This window comes from Dicentrarchus labrax, unplaced genomic scaffold (assembly GCF_905237075.1).
Source record: "Dicentrarchus labrax unplaced genomic scaffold, dlabrax2021, whole genome shotgun sequence".
Classification (NCBI taxonomy): Eukaryota; Metazoa; Chordata; class Actinopteri; family Moronidae; genus Dicentrarchus; species Dicentrarchus labrax.
Genome location: NW_026136705.1, coordinates 11,242,409 through 11,269,651, shown reverse-complemented (window position 1 = coordinate 11,269,651; position 27,243 = coordinate 11,242,409). Strand labels below are relative to the sequence as shown.

General features: G+C 40.9%; 1 protein-coding gene across 1 annotated transcript in view; it reads right to left on the bottom strand.

The window, feature by feature from the left end:
• ncor1 (nuclear receptor corepressor 1) overlaps positions 1-27,243 on the bottom strand; it is a 60,294-nt gene that overhangs the window by 14,085 nt on the left and 18,966 nt on the right. The window contains exons 11-30 of the mRNA XM_051402136.1: positions 25,518-25,608; positions 25,084-25,262; positions 24,874-24,928; positions 24,374-24,475; positions 17,101-17,231; positions 16,054-16,349; positions 13,531-13,596; positions 10,190-10,326; positions 9,987-10,083; positions 7,768-8,197; positions 7,547-7,670; positions 6,563-6,740; positions 5,718-5,885; positions 3,355-3,521; positions 1,869-1,983; positions 846-931; positions 511-679; positions 293-418; positions 120-203; positions 1-18 (exon numbers count right to left, since the gene is read on the bottom strand). The exon at positions 1-18 is cut by the window's left edge and continues 233 nt beyond it. Coding sequence (XP_051258096.1) covers positions 1-18; positions 120-203; positions 293-418; positions 511-679; positions 846-931; positions 1,869-1,983; positions 3,355-3,521; positions 5,718-5,885; positions 6,563-6,740; positions 7,547-7,670; positions 7,768-8,197; positions 9,987-10,083; positions 10,190-10,326; positions 13,531-13,596; positions 16,054-16,349; positions 17,101-17,231; positions 24,374-24,475; positions 24,874-24,928; positions 25,084-25,262; positions 25,518-25,608 — 2,819 coding nt within the window. The remainder of the gene's footprint in view (positions 19-119; positions 204-292; positions 419-510; positions 680-845; positions 932-1,868; positions 1,984-3,354; positions 3,522-5,717; positions 5,886-6,562; positions 6,741-7,546; positions 7,671-7,767; positions 8,198-9,986; positions 10,084-10,189; positions 10,327-13,530; positions 13,597-16,053; positions 16,350-17,100; positions 17,232-24,373; positions 24,476-24,873; positions 24,929-25,083; positions 25,263-25,517; positions 25,609-27,243) is intronic.

The following is a 27,243-nucleotide window of genomic DNA, read 5'->3' as shown; positions in this document are numbered from 1 at the left end:
CAGCAGTTCTAGGTGTTCCTGAAAATATTTGAAATGTATTTAATAATTTTCTCCTTATTTGATGCTACTAGTAACAGTGAGTGGTTTATTGAAATGTGACAAGCTTTACAATTAAATACCTTGCATGATGGATCCAGTGATCAATGCTCTTTCCTTAGAGTCTCCATGTAGACCATCTCTGGGCAAGGCTCTGCTAATCAACCCTGAGAAACAAAGAAGCACTATCACTCTCCTGATACAGAGAAAACAAACCAGGACACAAAGTGTACACTTATTAACATACAAGCAATACCTTCGAATGGAGCCCCTTCCCTGCCAGGGTGACCCCTGCCCATGGGTCCCTCCATCATGTCGTAAGTGCGTTTTAGCTCATGGCCTGTTCTGGGGCTGCGGGTGTTTTCCCTGGGGTTCTTGATAGCTTTTGGACACAAATAAATCGTCATCAAGTTTGTGTGCTTGGGAAAGAAATACTCAACAATTATTTAGTATATTAATAATCAAAGCACTTACCATCATAGGAGAGGATGTGACCACTCTTGCCTTCATAGATGACATGACCTTTAGCCAGCTGTTCTCCTCTGGACTTGTCTGGACTGCTTAGGTCCTCTGTGGCCAGCTTTGTGATTGTGCCCTTCAGGAGGTCAGCAGCAATGCTAGACTGGGGCAGGGCTGGTGTGCCCTATTTAAAAAAAGAGGAAAGACATAATGAAACATAAAAAGCAAAATCATAAAACCTTAAATATAAACGCTTCAATAACTGCCCCCAAAAAAGTCTACTTTCCTATCTGTCATTTGTCCATACCTTCATGTAAAAAAAAAAAAAAAGCACATCATCAGTTAATTACCTGAGTGATTGATCCTCTGAAAGCAAGTCCCTCCCCCACCTTTGCTGGGTTTCCTCTGCCATCCTGTATGGATGAAACTGCAGCTCCTTGAGAGTTACACAGATGACAAAGGAGAGTTAGGTCATGTGTGATTGGTACTTTGGTAGTAACACCCGTTCAAGTGTCAAGATCTAAATTGTAAAACATACAAACAGAAGAAGCTCTGAAACCACAAAATTATATTTACACAGGTGATTTTGTTGTTACAGTGTCCCCAGTGTCCAAAGGATGTTTTAAACAAACCTTTCCTTTCTGGTTAATATTTAACTTAACTGTCTTAAACTCTCATTTGACATAGTAACATATTATGCAGTGTGGCTCAGTCAACATTTGGTGGCAGTACAAATGAGCAGTTATGTTTTCAGCATAGTGAACTGGACTGGACACTACTGAGGACTATATTATCCACACAGACCTATGTGGAGCTATTAATATTGAACTTTTCAGTATTTAAGAACTTAATACAACAAACAAATAAGCTGGTAATGTGTTCATTAATCTATAATGAGCTTCCTCTATGATATATTTGGTTTACCTCTGTGAGTTACATGTCTTCTCAAGAGATTGGGTAAGAAGTACCCCTCTACTTGTGACAGATTAAAGAGGAAAAGATTAAAAAGGTTATTCTGTCTATTCAATGTTTTAAATGTTTCCAAATTTACTTCATAGTCATCACAACAACTGAAAAACACACGCAGCTGATTTTAAGTGTAGCATTAGTGATTCATCTATTTTTAATATGTTTGAACACGGACTTGCAAAAAATCCATTATACAGTAAAACCTTGCTTTAGCAGAATGTTGTGATGAAGAGAGATAAAACCTTATGGCCCTCAAACAGCATGAAACTATGTGGAGAAGCTACCTAAAGTCTGTCTAAAACTGCATACAAGCCTACTTTGTGTTTATGTCATGTTTGATGTTATTTCAGTGGTTCCCTGTCTGACCTGCACAATGAAAATATGGTGTAGTAATGTTGTCCTACCGGGCTTGTTAGGATCCTGCTGTCGAGGAAGACCCAGAGATATGGAGCCCACAGTGCTTTTAGTCCCCTCTGGCCCATAGACAGCATGGGACGGCAGGTATGTGCCAGGAGTTCCCTGGGAAAGAAGGAACAAAAACTGTATTTCAAGGTCAGGTCAAAGTGTTCATTAAAACAACAACAAAACAAGTGCTGGGTGATGTTGATAATTATTTATGTGTTACAGTTTATAAACCGCGGTATATGATCTGATAAACATCTCTGCTGATTGTTCCCAAAGGATGACACTGTAAAAGCTATGGCACAAAGGACACAGGAAGCCCGTTGCATTTCTGTAGAGCTGAGCTACCAAGAAAACTTAGCTAATGTAATGACAGTCAACAAGCTAAACACAGAAAAAGAAACACGAAAAGACATAATAACATTTCACTGTTTCCTGGTTCCCTACAAATGTAATTTTGTTTAATAAAGAATAATTCTTCCCAGGAAGTTAAAAATGGATGAGAAATTGATTGCTGTCATTAAAAAGTTTTCTCTTTAAATTTTACTTTGAGAGACTGAAAAAATAAATGTCATTTATGCTCCCTACTAAGCACTCAGACACATTTAACATGAAGAGGAATGAAAATGAATGAAAAATACACTATTTTCTATTTACTGTGCTGAGAGAGCTTCTAAGATAAAGTATCAACCAAACTGCTTGTGGTATGGACCAAGCATTTGTTTTAACAAAGCAAACTGATTAAACCCTACAAAAGGTCCAGAGTTGTGGTCTGGGTTACACTACTCCACTGTTTTATTATTTAAGACCAGAAACAATTTCTTGGGAGAGAATAACTTACAAGATGATGCATTTTATTAGGATGGTATAACCTGACACACACAAATGGCATAAAGTTTTCCTTTGATGTAGGTAAGTAACAGAAAGGTGTGTCATTGTGTCTGTTGTGGAAAATGGATCATCATCAAACCCAAATGGGTTCACATGAAAATGTAGGCCTTGTGGAGTTTTGTTGTATATCAACTAAGTTGCATTTACGTTCTGTTTTACACACCAAAAAATGTATTGTGTGTATCCTTGAGCTCTAACAAATGTGTTGAATGATTAACTTCCTTATTAAAAATTTTCAAATCTAATTTTTCATGTATTTTAAATCCTAAACTGTTTACATTCATATTTGCTAGCTTGCAGTCTTCTTCTTCCCTGTCTTTGTTGGCACATTTCTGCATATCTAGGTGTGTTACCGCCACCTGTGGATCAGTGGAATACCATTGGTAGGAAATTATATCTGGTCACACACATGAACAAGATACACAAAATGGTGACCCAATCATAGGAAAAACAGGACTTCTGGAGGTAAAAAAGCTCCACAGTGTATCTTTATGGGTTTGTCTACACTCTGGTGTGAATGTCAGTGGTGTAGTAAGAGCAGGGTTGGTCCACTGGGTCCACCGGTAGACCTTTGCCATCAGCCCCCTGGTGTCCTACCTGGGAGATGGAGCCGCCTTGGATAAAGGATGGCTTGTCCGTGGGCTTGGTGGTTGGAATGAGTGGTGGAGGAGAGGGAATGTTGGGAGGTCGACTGGGTCTGCTGAACGTCACACGGACTCCATCTGGCATACTCTGGACCAGCTGGTTGGGGGCAGGGTGGAGGACTGGTGGGAATATGAACATAAAAAAAAACAAAAACAAAATAACGGAGATAAATGATTACCAGAACAACATTTGGGCATTAATCATCTACATAAAAAGCAAAGGATTACAAGTAACTTAGAACCTGTCCTCTAATACACCACAGCGTCAGTCCACCCAACATAAGAGTTCCATTAAGCTTGATTTTCCATAAAAAACTGTGATAAAATATTCAGCTTCATTCTGACAGACTCCAGTGAGTGGCAAAGTAAGCACTGATAACAACTTAATTGCCTGTCCTCAGCTTGAGGTAACCTTGGCCCATGCCTGCTGTCTGCCTTACCATCTCCTGGGAAAGGCGAGTAGACGAAATGGATCATAACACACAGATACACCCACACATGACTGGGAGTAACCTCTGTGCAGGGAGCATGCCTCATGCTCTGCACTCCACAAGATCAAAAATGCAAATGGCTGTGTGAGAGTTCCTCCAGCGGGCATGCACGTCATCATACTGCTGGCTCATACAGGGACAGATAAGAAAACCAGCCACTCTATGACGAATGTATAAATCCTTGTTGCAGGGCGACTTGTGTGTCAAACATTAACATTGATGATTGAGTTCACTATCAGGAACAACAACCTAATTTGTCAGGACATGAGAGATATGTTTGCCCCAAATGATAAACTGACTGAAAAACTATTGGTATCAAACTTAAATAAAAGTCCAAATGTAATTTCTACATCAACAACGCAGCAGCAGACTTACTGGAGGAAATGGTTTCTCTGCACCCCTTTACCTTCCTAAGGCAGAAGCAAGCCTTTACTGCTGTCCCCAAAAAATAACACTGTAAATATGGTAAATTAATGCAGGTCTATGAAATAATGAGAAACTTGCCAGCGGGATCAACATCAAGCGTGTTCATAGTTTTGATCCACTCCTATTATTTATTTTCGAAAGATTCCTCTATTTATTACAACATTACTGTGTCATTGTCACTGCAACATGTATATTCATACTGTGTTAACTGTGAGTTCTTATCACACAGCTGTGAAATATTTAGGGTCATAGGAGTTCCTCTCCATTTATGTCAACGTGCCATAAAAAATAGCATCAAATTTAACCCAAAATATACACAAAATATCGGGCTCATCCTGCCTTGACATAATAAACTGAAAAATGTCACAGGGGAGATCTGAAGGAAATAACTTACTGTAAGTGATTGGCTGACTTATTAGTGATGGAAATGTGAATGACATTGTAAACTCTTGAAAAACAAATACATTTTTCACATACAATAATCTTGGTAATGTTAGTCTATGCAAAAACAAAATAAAATGGCGATGATGGCAACTACTGACTGGTAGTGATTCAAATACCACCTTAGCCTCTTTTTGAGTCAAGAATGTAGTACACAGGCCAAGATTAGGGGTCAGAGTGTGCTGATGTTTTCTGTTATAAAATCACCAACCTACTCTCTAGTATGTGATTATACCAGAAAGAGCTCAGGCTTGTTGACCTCTTATGTACTGGTACACGTGTACAAGCGCACAGTGCATTTCCCTCGTGCTGGGATTCGAGGTCTGCGTGGCCTAAAGACCACATATCTGTAATGCTACCCATTATACAAGTGTTATTCATAAAAACAACAACACCTACAATACACAATAAGCTTGGCTCTTCAACTTAGCCTTTAAAAAAGAGGATTACAAAGAAAACAGCACATTTGCAGCATTTATAACTTTACTGTTTTTACGGATTTAATATTCCTTGAGAAAAGCTAAATATTGACCCATCCAGTACAAGGTACACCTCCAATGTGGTTACATATACCCTGGGACAAGAGGAAATTCAATCTGACTTATCTAATGCACACACACTCTAAAACACTGCCAAACCAAGACTTACAACAGGATTAAAAGTCACATATCAGTCCTCCTCTGCTCCAACTTTAACTTTAAATAAATCAAGCAATTGTATATGCAGATAACAGTCTGTAGGAGAATAAAATATAGATATCAAAACATGTCAATTTATAACTATAATAACAATAAACTATAGAGCATTTCAATCCAAACTTCATAACACTATAACAAAAGCGCCTCCATTGTCAAACACAAAAGACTCAGTAAGAGTCAGGCAAGGCTACTTTGTATCAGCAAGGAAAGGGAGGAGGCAAGAAGCGAGGGGAGCAGGAGGTGAAGATGTGTGCTTTTACCTGGTGGCACACTGTAGCGGGAGACATTGGGGGCGCTGGGGTCAGGCTGGGGTGAGGCCCTGCTCAGCTCCCTGGGGGAGAGTCTGTAGGGAGAGCCTGGCCGACCAGAGTGGGCCTCCTGGTCCAGAGCCAGCTTCATGTCATAGGGCAAGTAGGATAAGGGCTTACCTGCAGTACACAGGCATAAGGACAAAGGGAAGACAACCACTATTAAAACAAGAACTCAATGCCAGTGAGCATTGAGCTGACCTAGAATGAACGGGCCTGTACAACTAACACCGCCAGCCTGACACACAGCCACTGAAACCCATGTAATGAATATCTTGGTGTCAAAGCTCAGCAGCTTACTGACAGCTGCTCTACTCTTCACAGCACTCCGACTAAAAGGTGCTAAAAGCTTTGCAAAAACCAAGCCGTAATGCAGTCTGCCTAGTGACTTTGCTGCTCTCCCCTCTGAAGCTAAGTGGTTGAACTATGTCTGACTGCCCAGAAGCAGCAAGTGTCCTACTCTGACACGCTCCAGTCATACAACAACCACAGTGCCCTCCTTCATTCAAAAGGCATTTCAAGAGGAACATCAACACAGACTTCAGCTCCGACTTTGCATCAAATGTAAAACAGGGTCAGCTAACTTTTTTTGTCTTGACTCAGGCTGAACCACATTACGACAGTCCAGATCACCCTCAAATTGCTTTTTTGAAACTGTACAAAAATGAACAGGGCCTAAAAAATGCATCAGCTATAAATAGTCCACTGCTAGCAGCGACAGGGAACAAGGCTGACAGAGCGATGAACAGGAAGAAGGACAGATGAGGACAGAATGAGGGTAGTTTTTGTTCTCTTACCATCTCTGTCTAGTATGGTGGGGCTGCGGGTGTTGAAGGGGGGTCTACGGTCCAGGTCTCCCTGATCCTGCCTCTGCTTCTCCTCTTGGTGCGCAGACTCATGTGCTGCTTTGATCTGGTGTTGCAACATGGCAAAGCCACTGATGGGCACACCACCGGGGCCAAAAGGACCAGGCACCTAGATAAGTTAAGGGGGGGAAAGGTCCAGATGAGTTGGAATGCCAGATATAAACTAAGTGAGATATTTGACAAACAAATTTCAAATAAAAATGCAAATAACGTTTGCTTTGACAGGTTATAAGACATTTGGTGAACATAAAAGTAAGACTCTATAAATCTTGCACTTAAATCAAGACCTTGGTAGATGAATGATTCATATTTACAGATCACAAAACAGTTGACATTGTCAGCAGAGCACACTGGAATGGAACTGTTGTGTACATAGAAATTAAATGACTGACAGTATAAACACCTGTAGTTTCTGATCTTATCACACTGCTCATAATCAGGGGTGGAAGTAACTAATTACAACTACTCACATTACTGTAATTAAGTAATTTGTATATTATTATAGTATTCTTTAAGCCTTTAATTTCTACTAATTTAGGGACTGAAATTTTGGAAATGGAAACCAAATGGAGACATTAGTCTCTTGCCTGGCTGTTGTTGTGTTTGTAGTGCATATAAACTAAGTGTTCTACCCAAGTTCAAAAACATTTTTAGTATGCTCTTAACAGACAAAATTCCTGCTTTATCTGTTTAGAAAACAAACAGTTTGACCCATTCATACCTTGTATCATTTATCAGCGAAATGTGGATCTCCCTTCACGATTGAATATAATGTGACAGTACTTCTACTGGAGTACAGATTTTCAGTACTCTTTCCACCACTATTAAAATGACTGCTGTGAGGAATGTGTGGGTATGTTTTCAACCTCTACCTCCATGCAAATCTAAATGGATCAACCTGAAACTGTGACTAACCATGGGTGGGATGGCAGCTGCTCGCTGGTGCAGCTGCTGGATGTTGAGTTGGGTTTGCTTGGGTGAAGACACCAGCACAGAGCCTGGAGGGCTGAGCAATGAAGGCTTTTCCATGGAGAATATTCTGCAGAGGCACAACGCAAAATGCATGTTACACTCAAAACCATGAACATGTTCTGTTTTTGTAAAGCACAACTGAGAACACAATTATGAAAACAGACCTCCTTTCAGGCTCCGCTTCCCCATCCTCATCAGCACTGCAGGTGGCGCTGGAGTCATTATCTGAGTGGAGCTCCCTGCCGCCATGATCTCCCTTTTCTCCTCTCTCCTTGATCTCCGGCTCCATCTTGACTTGAACCTCTCCTGTCTTCATGTCCATATCCGGAGGTTCTGTTTTGGGATGCACAGGGCCTGCATAGGCACCCACCCTTGCCTCCTGAGATCCACTCTCACTCTCTGGGCTTTTCTCTTCCTTGACACAGAGTTCCCCATATGAGGGCTCCAGGGCCTTTCCATTGCTGGCCTGACCTTTGTCCTGGTCAGAGCACTGAGCATCTCCTGCAGCACTGTCTGCCCTCTTGGAGTCGCCAGACTTTGGGTCAGCCTGAGAGGGGGAGGGGGCACTCTCTGTATCGGAGCTGTTGTCGCCGCCTGAGGAAACATGAGAAGTACCAGTATTAATTAGAATTAGTGACTTGGTAAAAGTGAAACAATGCACAAAACTCAGACTTTTAAAGCCAATTTTTATTCCATTTAAGAATAAAGGTAGTAGATCAGTAAATAAATAAATAAATAAATGTAGCCCTGTCGCAACATAAATCTCCCTACTAGGGTGATTTATCATGTAAAAAAGCTTTACTTGGAAGACTGAGTATATCATGAATATGAAACAAGTGAGTAAATCAATGAATAATCCAAGAAACCGCAAAAACTAGAAACATGTACAATCCAAAAAAAAGGTTACCTCCACATTATGCCTCACACATTTCTTTCCTACCCATCTGGAATGTGACCAGTCAGATTGGGCTTTGACACGTAATTGCCAGTTCTTACTGTATCTAATCTATGACCAGGTTTTGTTTATTATGATCTTGCTTTATACCATTAAAATTAAACTTATCCTATGTCCAAGGCCTTAAAGATACAAGAAATCAGCTTTTCAAAACACACACTAATCTAATCTGTTCCTTTCACACTTGACTCCAAGTATCTTAAATACCAACTGTGTACGTATATTTCAAACAAGACACAGAACAGCATGTAATTAAGTGATCAAATCTATAATTCATATCTAAAAAATTATATCTTAAGATCCTCAAGAGAGGAAAAACATATTTTAAAAATTCTTTCTTCCCCTGCTGGTTTGAATATTGTCTACCGCTGTAGCTGTTGCCATGGTGATGGTAGTCCAGATGGTATGCCTATGCAAAAACAATTTGCAGATGCATTATATGTATCAAACCAAAACCAGAGAATAAACTTCACTAAACATTCAAATGAAAAACACTTCAATCTTGTAAGTACACTTCAATAGAGCTGTGCTAATGCCTTCTCTGATGTGTATTTGCGAGGTCCACATACTGCAGATCACCAAGGCCTCAAAAGAGCAGTTTGGGTTTCCATGGGACGAAGACAAAGTCAAATAAACATGAGGGAAAATCTTGTGACGTCCCGCTGTCGCCACTGCTATCTTGTGAACTAGAGGCTGTTTTAATTATATATAAGTCTGCTGAGCATGACAATTTTCCAACTAAAAAAAACATATTGAATGACTTCGATGTTTGAAAAAAAAAAAACCTAAATGTTTAAAATTTTAAAAACAAGCACTATTTGGTGCTAATTAAGATAACATTCATAATAATCTAATTCTATATGTAGCACAGCATCTTTTTTTTGGGGGCTGTAATGCCAGAAAAGATAACGACCTCTGGAGAGGAGGTAGACAGGCAGACTTGCTGGATCAAACAAGTGGACCAGCACTTTGTGTTCAAAGAGCAGGCTTTGTTGAGTCTTCAAAGCCAAGAACTGTTATGCAACAGGCGCCCATGTAGTCAGAATTAGTTCGTATCTTTTATCTCCACCTCTCTCCCCTTGCTTTTTTTCCTTCTGATCCTAGTTTTCCCTGTCTCATTAAAACTACAGTCAGTAGAGAACTAGCACATTGCCATGGATCAGACTTCCGGGCTTTGCACTGTACTTATCACAGAATTCTCTCTCTCCATAGACTCCTTACTTAACACATGGTAATATATTGGGCATGAAGCTCCAGGCATGGACAAACATTGGATACATAAACCTATCAGTCTGTTGTGCATCCTTCACACAGGTTGCCCAAGGACTTGCCCTGACCTCAGATAAACAGGAAGAACAAACGTGTTTAGCCGTGTGTGTCTGTGTTTTTAACGATGAGCACGTGCTTCCTATCATCCATCTCTCTGACCTTCACTGTCATCTGCGTTGTCCTCGTCATCATCATCGGGTGATGCTGTGGCTAGACCTTCACCTTGAGACCTATCAGCACGAGCCCGCCGTGTGTCCTGGGAAACGGAAAGACACAAAGAACCATTTTGTATTAATTCAGCGCAGTTACAACAGTTCACTGACTTACACGTTACAACAGAACACAGATCGCAAATAGCTTACCTGCTTATGCTGCTGGAGCAGGTTGTCCAGGTTGTGACGTCTCTTGTAATTGAAATAAAAGTTCTTGCACTGTGCCTCGCTTTTGGTGCCCACCATTTTGGCAATGGCTGTCCAGTTTCGCCCATGCTCAACAAGCCCTAGCGCAAGACAAAGACAGACAATTCAGCATTAAAACATTTGCAGCGTTTAAACACTTGATACAATACAAATAAATATGGTTGAAATCACTTGTCATGTATGATAATATAAGTTTATGCTAATCAGACTAACAACAATAATCTAATGCAATGTAAAGGAATGGCAAAGTTGTGCAGCCAAGCCATCAAAGCCTGATATGATATGGACATAGTCTGACATCTTATACTTCGCATATTTCCAACGATTGCTTCATGCTGTATCAGTGCCATAACTTTGATTCGAGAAGATTATCTCAATTAATTATTTATGGACTCTCTTTAGAATGAAAAGCTGCTGCAGTTCTTAATATCATTGAAGCCGAACTTTTGGTATTACTGCAAAATTACACCATGCTCTCGGGCTCCTCGTTGCTGTGGTTTGCTGTTGGTCTTCCCCATCCTGATTAACACTGAGCTGAGCACACAATCAGCTTTGACGGTCTCACTAAACTTTGAAACTACTCTGCCAAGCTGCAGTGAACTGGAAGACTGCCATTTACCTTTGACATTAGAGTGTCTCTTCTCTAAATCCTGTGACCCCTGTGACCTCCCCTCCCTCCCAGCCCTGCTGAGATGAGGGATACTGGCAGCTTGACAAATCACCACAGAGCTAAACACAAAGCCCTATTACTGCTCCAGTTAAATGGGGGAATGAGGCGAGGGGACTGTGCACAGTGAGTCATATCTTTAGAGTTTAGAGTAACTTAAACTTTAATCAACAAATGTTACACAGGAAGGTCTTTTTTTACATAGACACCTACAGACAGCACATACTTAAAAGGCTTATACACAAGTTACATCAGATATCCTATGTTTTGACCACTACGGCAGCTTCATTTAGCAGACATATACATAAAACAATCCCTGTCAGCAGGACCCTCGAATGAACCTACACTGTTAAAGGGTGCTTGCAAATGTTTCATAACGTAGTTTAGCACTGAAGCTTCAAATATTGCATACTACTGGAGCCAAACAAATGCTATACGGGACAGCCCTACTGGGTTCGTACAGCTTTTTAAGAGAAAAATTCAAGCACTTTTCAAGGTAGAAATATCTCTCAAAATCTTTATCATCACATCTTAATTGTTACTATGAATGCCATTGTCAAAAATAGTTAACAAAATCTTTCTTAACTTTGATTGTATGTTTGCTAATTTCCAGAGTAACAGATCCTAGGGGACTTATCTAGTTATAAAAAGGAACACAAGAAAAGGACTTTCCTGTTTTTGAATCATGTTGTCAAAGCATTAACAGTTTACATGTTTTCATATAACAGTCGTATGCAGGTGGATCTCCTTTCTGCAGGTTGTGCCTTCCTTTCTATTGCCTCTGCCTTTTTTTCCCCTTTTTTTTTTTTTCTTCATTATTCAGCCAGTTGTGATTAAATCCACCTGTTCTCTAATAGCTGACGAGAAGGTACAATAGTGTGATGTGAGTGGCATGGCATATGACTGCCTTTTGTTTCTAAAACTCAGCGTCTCTCCAGCTTGGAATCAAACACACACTTGTGTTTGGTTAAGTAAATTAGTCCCACAGTCCATTCACGTCACAATTAGCTAGCTACTTTCGGGATGATGATGATGCGGAGTGGGCCAGTCAGTCAATCTAACTGGTCGGGTCCAGTTTGCTGCAGTCCGCTCCGTGTTTTGTGCCAGGAAACGTCAGGATTGTTTCATTTAAATTATTAAAATATTTTTTGTTGACATGAATGATTGTGTAGATCAAACATCAGGTTATATCTAACCCTAACCCTATTTAAGAGTATATTATAATTTAAGCATATTCCTAACCGATTTCCAAACTCCCAAGGCTTTGTACTTAGTGTGTATCTGTGTATAGTGAAAGGTGTTACAGGTATTTTGTCAAAATAATTAACCTTGAGAAAGTGTCTTTTTCTGAAGCCTTAATATCGCGAACCTCAGTGCCCGCATGCAGACAAACCAGGGAAATAACAAAATACCCAGATTAGACCATAACAGTTGAGCTCGATATGACAAGATCTTAATTTATCACACATCTGCTTGTAAGAGATAAAGGATGTTTTCTGACTTTGTTAAAGTAGATTTGTTAATTAAAAACTACTGATTCATAACAGTTCAGTTAGACTGCAGGTGTGAAATTACACTGACTAAAACAAAGAACAAGTCTTTTCTATTTCTCTTCATAGAGTTTGTCTTCCCACCATGAAAAGTTCTGATTTGACTACAAGGCGTTGGATGTGCCAGCTGGGTATTACCAGCGAGCCTTATGCATATCAACAGGTTACAACAATCACTCAGAGGGCAACTGTGTTAAATGTGCTCGCATGACCAGCCATGTGTGGTGGCATAGCACAAAGATGATTTCTGAACCTGCTTTGTCATATGACTAGTCTCCTTTAGGTACACTAATCCACAGACATATCTAGCATACAGGTCTGAATGCCTGAGGAGATCATAACAGTCATGTATTTTTGTTAACAGGGAACCAAATCTCAAATTCCCAGCCAAGGGAGTCTTTATTAATCCAGATTAATCCCTTTATTTTTTACTTCCCCCAGTCTACGGGTCTTGGCATTCAGAGAAGCCTACGCAAGAACCTATAGCACCAAAGCCGAACAAAAAGGGGGAGAGGGGGCACACTTGAATGGCATATGACCTGACTAATGACTGCGGCGGTGCAGTCTGACACCAGGCACAATATGCAACAGACATTATGAAGAATTTAGACCAAAGTAACTTAAAGTACATTTAGAATGTTTCATTTTTTTTTATATCTGAAGATTTTAAATATGAATTATAGATCGTGATCTTTAGAGGAAGTCGCAACTGTCACACTCTATTGTTTCATGGATGGCCTTAATAGATCACTTCTGAGAAGCCAGCAGAGCAGTCCAGCTAAAAGAGAAAAAAATTCCTGAAACCCTTAATGGGTCTCTGACACCTTCCAGTAAAGCTCCAGCACAAGTTTCTATTTGTGTGAATGCATGTGCACGATCATTCCTGTGTGCATGTAAGAAACGGGCAGGGCGAGGCAACATCAGATAATCAGAGGAGGAAAAGAGGAAGACAGGGAATGGGGGGGGCAGCAAAGAAAGATCATAAAAAGCAGAGCAGCCACAGCAACACAGAGAAAGAGCGGAAGGACAGAGAGATAAAGCAAGAAAGAAAATAAATGAAACGTTACCTTTTTTGGCGACCTCCATCTCCTCCTCGGTCCAGCGAGAAGTTTCTCCGGTTTCACCAGCACCAGCTAAATCACAAAGAAATAAGACACAGCCCCATCAGCACTGACAGAAAGAAAAAGAGAGAGAGAGAGAGAGAGAGAGAGACGGAGGGAGGGAGACAGACAGAGTGACAGTCCTCTCTTCAGTCGTCTCCTTCTCATGGCCACTAATCTAATAATCTGTTTACATTCAGGGGCTGCCGAGACCTGCTCCCTCACTTACACTCTCGTTCTAGCTCTCTCTCTCTGTCTCTCACACTCTCATTCTCCCTCCTCCCTATCTCTCTCTTTCCCCTTCCCCACAGCCCAGAACAAGCCCTCCTCCACTCTAATCCACAAGGGGAGGGCCATGGTCAGCTGATGTAGCGCCAGACAGTGGAGGAGTTGTGAGCCCTGCCTCCCTCTTTGGGAAATGGCCTTGGATGGAGACAAATAGACAGATAGAACAGCCAGCCCAAAACCCTCCCACCCCTTCTACTGTGACACTGCGAATCTCTCACACACACACAAACACACACACACAGAGATACACACACACACACACACACACACACACACACACACACACACACACACACACACACACACACACACACACACACACACACACACACACACACACACACACACACACACACAGATATACACACAGATACGCACTCCTCCTTCTTGCCTCGGCTTGGCTAAACAGTTCCACACCCCCCACAAAATTCACAGAAGTGCATGGTTAGTGTGGAGGGGGCCGGGTGAACTCTAGCCCACTCTCCTCCATGGCACCCACTGAGACTGTGTAAACATTTGGACTAATATAGCAGCAGATGTATCCTTGACATTAACAGGAGGCTTGGCCCTCCCTTCCCAACCACCCACCCACTTCGAAGATGAGGAGATCAATTCTCACTGTTTAGACGGCTCCTATCAAAAGGTCCCCTGGCCACACAGTCTGTTACACTTAGTTAAACAAATGTCTACTGGGCTAGGCTTCCTTTTCCCATGGCAAAACTCACATGTTCTCCCTGTGACAGTGTATGCCCCCTTTAGGGTGCTCGTTAATCTCGAGGAACAGAGAAAAAATGAACACACACACACACACACACACACACACACACACACACACACACACACACACACACACACACACACACACACACACACACACACACACACACACACACACACACACACACACACACACACACACACACACACACACACACACACACACACACACACACACACACACACACACACACACACACACGGGGTTCAAATGAGAGCAAACCCCCACTGTTGGCCCCCACTGAATCAGCAGCTTCCTAAACTTACCTGGCATCATATCAACTGGGCAAGACTGACAGATAGCTACCCTTTAGCACCTAGCCCAGTGACTTCTAAGAAGCACCATAGCTGCAGGGGTTACATCAGTGCAAGCAAACAGACATAGTCTAGTAGATGTAGTCACTAAGGGAGATTACAGTTGACACAGTCGTATGTAAACTATGATACACCCAGAACAGGGCAAGAAAGGTCAATGGGTTGAGAGGATGGAAGGACACACTGCAGACCGCTAGTTAATCACATTATAGGCAGACCTTGCATAACTCAGACTGTTGAGAGAGGCTGAGCTCAACAGACAGCAGAGGGACCAGGTGGCGGAGAAGCCAAGCACGCTTACAAAACAGTAAATTAATGATACAGATTAACGCAACAAGCTTAACACACACAGAGTTGGATACCTGAAAACCTGAGCTACCATTGTCGGAGTAACAGACTTCAGAAGGGTGAAAGAGTACAAGTGCGTGCCATGACAACAGCTCTACATTGCCATGGTGATGGACAGACTTTATTCAGCTTCCTGAGTGGAATGCAATGCAGCACAGTATCTGACTGACACTTGGCTATGAGTGCCTGAAACTGCTGAACCAACTGTCTACTTTCAAGCTATAAACAGCTAATGCATCCACACATCTGAAGAGGGAGATAGACAGAATAGAATAGAGATCCTGTCTATCTCTAGACCTTGCTGAAGCACATGCTATTTAATTCCCCCAGGTCATGACACCAAAGAGGTAACAGTATAAACGCTGTCCCTTACGTCAAGCCAGTCAATGCCAACCACTGATTTTACATGAGGGAAAAATAAAAATATATTTTTTGCCTACTATGACATTTGGGAAGCTAAATGGGATGCCAGAGAATGGCCACTGTGGTCACTTGACAGCAATTGTTAATGTGGGTCGCATAAATTGCTGAGAGACTGAGTGCCTAGCCAAAAAATATAAAAGCATTACTGTTAATAATACAGCTTGAATGAGTTTTGGAATCACTCACGTTCACACATAATTTTCTTTATATTGTATGTAGTTATGTTTTGTACCTTTCCTTTTCCTCGTTTCTGTGTTAGTAAGTGTGTTCCTATGTTGTAAAAAAAAAAAAAAAACACAATTCTGAACAACCTCCAGAGAACATCCCAAGAGAATTCACCTTTATTGCCATCCATGGAAGCTATTGGAGTGTGGGGTTTTGCAGGCTCCTTCATGGCCTTCTGTGCTGGATCAGATTTAGGGAGCTGCGGAGGCTCTGGCAGGGCAGGCTCAGTGGCAGGGGGAGGTGCCTCCTCAGCCGCCACAGATGCAGCCTCATTGGCCATGGAGCGTGTGGTGATCCTTCCTTTACGGCGGCCCTGGCTATTGGCAGTCTTCCTGCCACGCGGCGTGTTTTGCTCCTTTCCGTCCTCGTCCTCCCCACCGTCACACTTGTCTTTGTCCTTGCCAATGTCCCTGTGGTTTTGGAGGGGGAAAACACAGCTTTTGAGACCGTTGGTACAGCAAATATCTGTTCCATTTTGACTCAGCAATAAAAGGCCCTGTTTGTAATCTGTTCTTTTCCTCTATGACTGAACACACAATAAAAGGCATATTAGAATTTGCCTACACTCAAGCTGGACAGACTTGTTAACAAGTTAGCAAGGTTTTTTGTCTGTTACCCGTGCGCCAAAACAGACACCGCTATGTCGTGTCCAAGTCTTCTTTAGACCACGAACATGCATCACTCCACCGAGGGGCCTGGGGATGTGAAATCTTCTCATCACTGCACCATATCTGAAGTTCTTAATTACTATATGAGACAACCCAATCCAAAACATTTGCATATAACAGGGAACTAAGCTTTGATAATTCTTCACTTCTGTGTTCATTCCTATCCAATGTCAGTAGGGTAGGTCCAGGAAGGATTGCTTCATTAATAGCACAAGCAACAGTCATGTCTCTTGTTTATAGGTAAGAATACTAATAAGAATACTGTTGATATAAACAACCGTAACTGTACAGGGTTGCTGGACTATCAAGTGTGACATTTTTACTATTTGGCATTCACACACCAGTCTGTCTTTTATAATATAGGAGCATTAAAAGAAGTCACACTGCATATATTGACAGCAATGATTAACTGAGAGCACTGAAATAAAATGTAATGCCAGCAGGGTCTAATGGACAAGAGAGACACTAGGATAAGTAACTAGTCACAACTCACCTAGAATCCTCCTTTTCATCTTTCTCTTCCTCGTCCTTCTTTTCCTCGTCCTCTTTTTTCTCAGACTTCTCGGATTTTTCCTCTTCGTTTTTCTCGTCTGATTTGTCTTCTTGTGAGGGACGTGTTATTTGCTGAAGACAAAACACAAGCGGGAAATATTTAGTTGTTCCTCTTTGAAACGTTAAGAAAAAGGTCAACGTGTACATTAACAACACTGATTTAGGTTTTGAGAAGTGTAAATCAAAAACACAAAGCAGAGAATACTTTTCAGTACTAAGTGATATTGATCCTTTAATTCAGAAAAACCTATCCTGTAATACATTTAAAAACATGATTCAAAACAACCACCACAAGCATTCATTTTTGTTTTTTCCAAAGCAGCCATATGCTAATGTTGCTTCCACCAGTGTTATACTACTTCACTATGATACAGAATATACCACATGCTTATGTTGCACCTGCCTTATACCTTAACTACACCCGTGCAGACATTTTTACACACTTCCTGCAACTGTTTTTCTTGCATGCTACCAAGCAACAGACATCTTCTGGTGGTATAGCAGCCGTATAACATTGACCCTGTTAGCCCAAAAGACGATCTAAAATTGTACAACAGAAGATGGTCCTGAATAGTCTGCTTACATATTCAGTTTGATAGCAGACAAACAGGTGAAAGGCAGATTAGACTTGCTTCTTTCAAGCAGAACAATTTCCTCAAACTAAACAATGTAACAAATATAAAGACTAAAGAAAAACAAATAGAAGACATCCTATGGCTATGACATATTTTGATAATTACATCTTCACATTGTCCAGCATCTGCAGAAACATAAGAGACAGAGACAAACCACATTGCAGATACTGTTCTTTCATTCCAAAATGAAGAAATCTGGAGTGTGGCCAGTTCTCATGCCTCATTTGTCTCAATAAATCCCTCAAAGAGAGAAAAGGGCTTGGCCATGACACTCATTATGAACTTTAAAACCACACTGTCACATATAAAAATGTCTAAAGAAGAGAATCTTAGTGTTTCAAATAAAAAAGGGGAGAGGTTGGGTTAAGATAGATACTACCTACAAGAGTTGAGTGAAAACATAATTCAAAAGTGAATTTTCGAAACAGGTCCAACAAGGGTGATTGAGGACAGAGCAGCATTCTTTATCATCACTGCTGGCGCGGTAACCACAGAAAGCTTCCTCCTGCCTGTTCCATGAAAGCGCTGTGCTGGAACAAGTCTGGCTATGCCAAGCCAAACATCCCATGCTGGTACCAGATGGGCCAAGGAATGTGCTTCACTCAATGGTAAAGGCAAAAGATATGGACTGAGGCAAAGAGAGGGAAGACAGGGGTACAACTAAAAAAAAACAAACAAACAAAAAAAACAGGGTTGTGGCTGTCTGTCTATTTTACAACAACATGGTTCTGCACATGAGGAGTCTGGCTGCCGTATCACCCTGTAAAGTCTGATACAGAAGTGCTTGACATCGCCACAAAAACAGGCAGTATGCAATTAGAATTAGTGGCTGCTCTAGCCAGAGACAGCCAATAATCAGAGGGGATTTTGCCTTCTACGAGTGGAGATGCATGACTGATCAAATCTACAGTATCTGAAAGAAAATGTCATGTGATGGATTCTCAAGTTTACCCTTTACTGTTTAGTTCACATCCTCCCTTCGTGTCCCTTAAATCTATTGCTGACAAATCAGTAAAAACTGATTCATGGTTGATGTCAGCTCTGCTAGCTAGTCTTATTTGTAAAGGACTTTTGCTTACAAATTACTTTTGCATTGACATTTTGCTGGGGATCAGGCCTCTTGCCAGAATTTAAGATTGATATGATGGTGCTGTCTACAACATTTCAAAAGTGTGTTGACCCATGTTAGAATATTGCATGCTAAAACAGCATAGGAATATTCACAGCAAAAATATTTTGGAAGTGGTATGATGGTCTACAGTACAGTATGATGATGTGGCTGCAATGTTCAGTTCTTTCAGGAAAGACCTGCAGATTCGGAGCTCAGATTGCAGCTTGATGTATGCAGAAAGGACCACGTCAAACTTGGACTGGGGCTTAAACTCTTGACTCATTTCCTTCCTGCAGTAGTCTGCAAAGCATGTTTTTGGCACAATTCAGAGACCCTTTTTGCAGAGGAGACCAGTCTGTTTTAGAGTTCTTCTCCCCATACACATCCTTCAGTGAGATGGTGTTCTGGTTGGGTCAGGGAGTGCTCGTGTTTGCTTTGGAGGTGGTCAGAGAGCCGTGGCATTCCTGCCTCTTCTCCCACACTGCGTAAAGAGCCTCTACACAGATGTTCTCCAAAAGTCAATGAGGCCCTGTGGTTCTGTGGTTCTTCAGTGTTTTTAAATGAAGCTCTTTCCTGACCTAGCTTGAATATTTTGAGAGTTTTAATTTCTCCCCTCTTTTGCTGATTCACAAGTGCTGTTTGATTTAGGAAATGACAGAGCCACAAGTCAATCTTCCCTTTCCTACCACAGAACTTAGGCCACCAGAGGAATCTCTCACTCTTGCTTCAAGCTATTTCACTACAGGAATAGGAAATGAAAAATGTACTAAATTGTTTCTATGCATCACTTCTATCATTGCAATTCATTATCATTATTTCCATCATCCACTGACACAATTACAATCAAATACATTCCACTAATGGAATTATATCAACAAAAAAAAAAAGGAGGAAAAAAGAAAAGAATAGGAAATAAATGTAAATGCACACACTGAACAGCAGCATTTTATCCCATGATATAGAGCTGGCAGTAATTTTGGATAAAATTCTGACGGTAACATTAATGACCAATGGATCATGCTACAACAATTTACTGTGAAACATTACTGAAAAAAGAAAAAAGATTTAAAAAAAAAAAAGGTAAGAAATATCAAGCATTAGCCACAGTTACCCTGGTTACTGAGAGCTCTGCAGGGGAAAACTGATCGGTGCTACAAACCAATGAAATCTGTTTCACTGCCTGATAAACTTTACTGACGAGCAATTAAGAAAGGGACACTCAAGGAACATTTTGCCCTTATGGACCCCCAATTGCAAAGAACAGAGCTGTATAAAGAGCAGACTCATGCATATTTGCCCACCCTGTGTGATGCTGTAGAGATGTAGAGATGTTAACCTACCCCTGCCTACTCTATTCCACAAGCTTTACTTTGCCAACCAGAACAGGAATATTATCTCAGCAGCACCTTCATAGATTACAACATTTTGCTGCATTAAATACTCAAAAGACTATCACTACATTGAGCTTCATGTTATATTTTTAAACTTGTTGCACAACTGCACATTATTCACATTTTTCTTGATAAATGTTGATATTTTATTTATCTTCCACTCTGGATATTTAACGCATGCTCCATACTTCTGTGAGTGTTCTGCTCTTCTAAAGAAAGTGTTTTGTTAAAAAGTTAAGCAACAAAACATGGCTTGCAGTACAGGTGTTTTTGTACACCAGATGTATAGAAACAGTCTAGTAAAAATACTAGCAAAGCTGCATAAAGAAACAAATATGAAAGTTTTCTTTTACTGTGATGTATCGTTAAGTTGTTTTTAAAGGTGAAGATGCTAGCTTGATATACAGATGTTTTTGCCAGAGCAAAGCAATATGAGCAAGAAGACGCTAAGACATGACCATGTAGTCAAGGCGCAACTTCTACTTTTGAAAATAACCAATGGAGTGGCTGCAGACACAGTAGGGGGTGTATCCTGTGAGTACAAACTGATTGTTGTCTTCTTCTGTGTGTTCACAAACCGACTCAGAACATTTAAAATCAGAAACACAGTTGTTAAGATGACACGTGGGTCATATCCCCCCCCCCACACACACACACACACACACACGAAGTACATTTGCTCAAGGAATGTTATACAGTATACAGCTGTCAGTGTGTCTAACACTCTCTGCACTATAAAATATGACATTAAAAACTAATTCCTACATTTTGTCTTGGCAATATTCCCTACGCCATAGCATAAATACATATGTACATGCAGTCCACAGAGCCTTGGCTTGACAGTTACATTAAAACCATGTCTGCACATGTCCTAGAAAAACTACCCTAAAATAGCTGAGTTGGACTGCCTACAAGCCTCAAGTAAATATGTAGGCTAAGAAGCAAACTGCCCAAGCAACAGAGCAATAGAAAATACGACACAGACAAAAACAAGAAGATACAAGACAAGGAAATAAACTGAGTGAGAGTGCTATCAACTAAAAAGCACACACACCGTGGTTTCAAAGCTAGTGACATACCTGCAAGCTCATTTGCTGGTCATAAAAACCCCTTTTCTCTGCTGTGAGCCACAGCTTAATGGTGTTGCAAATGTGAGTTTACCCTCCAGTACTTCCATGGCGGTAGAAACGGTAGCAGTAGAGGGGCAGGACAGCACCATAGCAGAGCTCCTTAGAAGGGCTGCCGGGCCACGGCACCGCCGCACATATTCCGGGAAAGCGTGTCATCAGGCCGCTTAAGCCGCCCAAAGAATTGTCCATCTCACATGCACGCACTAATCTATGCAGGGTCACTCAAGGTAATCCCTGCCGAGCACTCCTCTTTGATTGGCACTCACAGCAGCACAGTGAGTTTTTTGGGCCTGTCAGATGGCTGGGCTGTACCAACTCATCTCTTTCAGAGAGGGGTGGCTTTCTCTGTCTCTCTCTCTCAGAGGAACAGAAGAAAGAGGAAATGGAAAATGAAAAAAAAAAAAACAACAGCACACACTCAGCGGATAGGCTGCCAGCGCTGACTCTGTCTCGCTGAAGGTTTTTTCACTCAGTTTCACTCACTCGCCCTACATTCCACTGCTCTTGCTTTTGCTCACTCTGTCCTCTTCCTTCCTTCTCTAATGACTCACTCTACTCACTCAAACTGCAGTTGTTAAGTCACACCAGTAGCTTGGAAATCCACTACATCCTGATGTGCATTACTCCTAATTCTAAACAACCACAATAGTTTGAAAAAGCACTGGAACAATTTCAGCAACTGACCTGAATCAAGACGATGATAGAGACCATACACACTTTAACATTGAAGTGACAACCCAAAAACAAAAATGTTTTCATGTGTTCAAATCCCCCCCAAGTTTAAAAACAATATTGTAGGAAGGCAGAGATAGCATTTCCTCAATCCACTATCATAAGCTCACAAGCTGTCAAAACAAAAAGACATTTTCTCTCTCTTTGTCACAGAAATGGACAAGTCCTCTCTCCTGGTGGGTCCATAGTATGAATACTATAAATTAACAGGCCAACTAGAGGTGAATTAACCATGTAGTAATTGTACCAGTCACTTACTGAAGTGAGAAGAACCATCTTTGTGTTCAAGATGTAAACATGAACTCTTGCACCCTCCAACTCCTCCTATGTACAGAAACAGTCTACAATCAACCCACTGTGTTACACAGCAGATGTACTCGACACAGAGACAGAATGTCCTGTACAAGGACTGTGGCATCAGTGAAGTAGTGAAAAGCACACTAAGGAGAAAATATCCACCAGAATGAGTAGAATTAATATTTAATGCCACTAGGGTTGCAAGAAGGTGCATCTTTTTGGTGGTGCGCGACAAAAATTACATAAAGCTCTGAACTGAATCTGTGCACAACATCATATCCCTACATTTGTCCCTTTGTAGTTTTCACTCTGGCATCTACAAAGATGACATTCCAGCTTTGACAGTGATTGCACACTAAGGCTTTAAAGAAAGAGGCAGATCCAGTTTGTCTCTATGCTTGATACACGTCTCAAAATTTCTTCTTTTAAGTTATTATAAAAATATGAATTGTGACTGCATCATTTGGCTTTTGATTTTTGTGAAACTGTGTTGTGACAGTGCTGAAAGGGCTTGTGTATGCTCCATTTTCTTTGACATTTGTTGTACTACTACATATTTAAAAATTAAAAAGAAAGAAAATCCTATTGCCACAATACACACAAACATTTACATAATTTGCCAATTGGGAGTGTGTGTATGCGTTTTCATATGTTCTGACTGTTACCCTAGCCTGACCTTTTGTCTCCTCTGTGTAATCTAATTCTACAGGATCAGAACACAGTAAATAGTGTTTTCCCATACCCTAACACACACACACACACGCACGCACGCACGCACGCACGCAGGCAGGCATTTTGACGATACAACATTGTTAGATCATTAACTACTGTTACAGTGCACACCACAATTGTATCATTATTAATGTACGACATGCAGAGCCAAGCAGCCCTATAAGCTCACTACACAAGTTGCATAGGGCCCCACAATGTTACAACTTCAATGAGAGGATGCAGCGAAACTATTCTTCTAGTCACGAAAAGAGAGAAAAAAAGACCATGAGTGAACAGCGAGAACAGCAATCCGGTCTGTCTGTCTTGCTAAAAGCCGGGCAGTGCATCTTTTAGTCTGTCTATGTCTTACTTGCTGGCAAGCCACTTCCAAGGCTGCGTTCTGTGACTTTGCACCTGACAAAAGTGAGAATTAAATAGAACTATTTATTACATTTGATAAATGCTAGCGGGCAATGGTGTTTCTTAATTTGCTGCTAGTTTATCCTCTATAAAAAGTGTGGCTTCTGCAGGTCATCAGGCTCAGCTGTACATTGGCAGACTTGGTTCAACTTTCATCGGGCTTGAGACTTGAGACTTTCATGAGACGTTTTTAGTTTTACCATATAACAAACATATTTTCCAGAATGTGTGCAAATTTGTATAATTACATACTCTATTTAATCTTTATTTGACTGTATTTGATAAAGTATACATATTGTATATTTTAGAGATAACGCTGCAAACAAGTCATATCACAATAATCCAAGGGTTGCTTTCTCAGGATTAAAGAAAAAGTGGGGAGCGCCCACTCTACTTCCTGTTTTGCTCTGACCCATTAATAGCACCAGCAATGTAGGGGCCAAATACATGGCACCTTATACCAGAGAGAGGTGTGGCACATGTGCGACATACAGTGTGATATATGTTGTAGACACGCTATATATCTTCCACACACAAAATGAGCCGTCAATCTGACGAGGAGACATTAAGCATGAAGCACTGGCGAGGCAAACGAGTCAGACAAACCCAATGCTGCCAACTCAGCATGTGAAACAATCACGCCTTACAGCCACCTGACAGAGTTAGACACACAGGTGAAGCACTGCTCTTCTTAATTTAAACTCAAATTGAACTTATGAGTCAAGAAATCAGCAGCTTGTTAACCACAGTGGGAACAAACAGATACTTAATAAAGTCTCAGGTTTACCTGGTTCCTTCCTCTCCGTCTTCCATAGTTTCGCCTCACCAGCGTCTTGTAGTTGTGGTTCTTTTTGGTCAAGTAGTAGTAAAGGACACAGTCAGCAACACACTGAAACAAGAAATGACACGTTATTATGTACACATGACAATATAAAATGCAAAAGTTGGAGTGGATATGTATGTACAATGGATGAAAGATTATGTGATCCCACAAAATGCAGAGTTTTTAATATTTCTGTTCAACAAAACAACACTTCTCTATCTTGTACACAAAAGACCAGGATTCATTGTTGTAAAGGGTCTTAAAACAAATGCTTAAATAATCACTGCATTACATCCTGTAGGACTCAATTACAACATTGTAATTTAAAGTTTATGTTTTACAATGAAAACTGATCTCATAGCGCTTTATGGTCTTGAATCAGAATAGTCTCTTGTGTTTCTGACGTTGCTGTCTGACTGTCCAGTTATTTATTATTAATTTATAAAATACAAGTAGTAGTTTACCTTTCTCTCTAGATAAGAGGCAATCAGGCCAAAGTTCTTGGGGTGTTGGACAAACCTGGAAAGAGATGCCAGTCATTATTCATGTGCAAAAACCAAGAATATATCAAGTCCAAGGTGGCATTAAGGACTATAAATCACATCTGCATGACGGACTTACAGGGACACACGGTGACCCAGACATCTTGTGACAACAACAAAACAAAAACTCACTTCTCCTTAAAGATCTCCTTTTCATGTTCGGTCCAAACATTCATGAACTGCCGGGCTTTGTACACCTTCATTGGGTCATCCATTAGGCCGTTCATGTTGATAAACTTCACTCGCCTCTGCTCAGAGTCGTACATCATGGGAGGGATGACTGACAGCTGTCTCATCTGTTTCTCATTGTTCTGTGGAAAGACAGGGTAAGTGGTCACAGTTATTTAATTACAGAACAGTCTCCCTTGTTTAATAAACCTTCTTTCTGCTCCTTGCCTTTGTGTCTTATGTAAATTATATGTAGGACGTTGTAGTTTGGTAAAATGCGACAGATCTCTTCCTCTTAAAAAAAAACCAAACACATATATTTGGACTGTTGTCACCTAGCTATGTAGTTTCAACACCTACACTGTAATATATTTAAAATGCATTCAAATAGTACCCACCTCCTGCTCAGAAAGGCCATCTATGATTTCAGAAATCTCATGCTCGCTTCTTGCAATTGTTGCAGACAGGCCCGTCCCTCTTTGTCCAACCCTGTAGAAATAAACAGACATGGTGTTACAAATGTTACACATTTATTTTCAAATGTCTCTGTAAACTTGTCTCCCGTGTAAAGAGAGTACGTTAGGTTGCATTCTTTTCAGAAAAAAATCAAATTCCTAAACTTTCTTATTCACAATTGTTTTTTTTCCCAACCAAAACTGGAGTCAATATTAGTGACAGGATTTCATTTTTTATTTTTTTCAAAGCTCTGTTAACAAACATAATCAATGTAGCCATTATTATAAAATAGTGTCTCTGGCCAGTTATTACTTGTTTCTTCCTTCACAGTCTAGCAGTCTGCATAAACAGTGTTGACATACGAAGTCTTACTTGGAGATTTTAATGAAAGCATGAAGCTTCAGTTCCAAGAACAACCAGACGCTGGACCCTCACCCTGTCTCCCACCCTTACCAGAGGCACTCAGACATTGTGTGTCTCTGCCCAAAGTAGGCCACCACACACCACCTAGTGTCCTCCAGTTAGGTGATACAGACAGATATCTTTAAAATGGAGGAGATATTTTTAATGTCTGGGTGCAGCTACAGTTCTTGTCAACATTATTAATGCAGCAAAAGATTACTAGAGTGAATATGGTTTCACTCTAGTCTCTCAATCTTTGATCACCTCCTCACATACAGCAGATCCTTCACTGTTTTAAACTAAATGTGTTTACTTTAGTCCTGTGCTTTGCAATTTGAAGTGATGTGACCAATCTAGTGCAAGCAAAGAAGGCCACTGCTGAATGAAATACAAGATCATATACTACCTTAGGCTTCCATTTTTCCATTTCTACTCCCAGAGAGAAAAATCTACTCTGTTACCAGTGTAAAACAGAAACAGTGGTGGGAAATTTAAATGCAACAATAAAGGTGGGGTAGGTAATTCTGATGCACTGTGTGTTCTTACACCTTTCTATCAGAACCAGCATTAACTGTTTCAGCAGTTTGAGCTACAGAAGTTCGTCTGTTTGATCGGACCACACAGGGAAGCCTTCGCTCCCCAAGCGCATCAATGAGCCTTGGCCCCCCATGACCGGTTCACCAATTTTCCTTCCTTGGACTACTCTTGATGATAGGTACTGACCACTGCAGACCGGGAACACCCCACAAGAGCTGCAGTTTTGGAGAAGCTCTGATCCAGTCGTCTAGCCATCACAATGTGGCTCTTGTCAAAGTCGCTCCAATCCTCACGCTGCCCATTTTTCCTGCTTCTAATACATCAATTTTGAGGACAAAATATTCACTTGCTGCCTAATATATCCTACCGACTGACAGGTGCCAGGATAACCAGATAATCAGTGTTATTCACTTCACCTGTCAGGTCATAATGTTATGGATGATCGGTGTATCTTGGCAAACTAGAAAGTGGACAAGTCATTTAACATAATGTGACACGCAAATCAACAAGCTAGATTTGTGTTACGGTTGGTAAATAAAATTGGGCATTTTCAATATTGAATGAATTTGGGCTCACAGAAATGGCGATGAGCATTTCCCACCATTTTATGTAGAACATAATCATCAAATCATCAAAATAAATACTAATCATTAGTAGCAGTCCAACCTTTCAAGTGTAAATTAATATGCACTATGGCACGCTAAGACTTTAGACCTTCCCTCAGAAAGT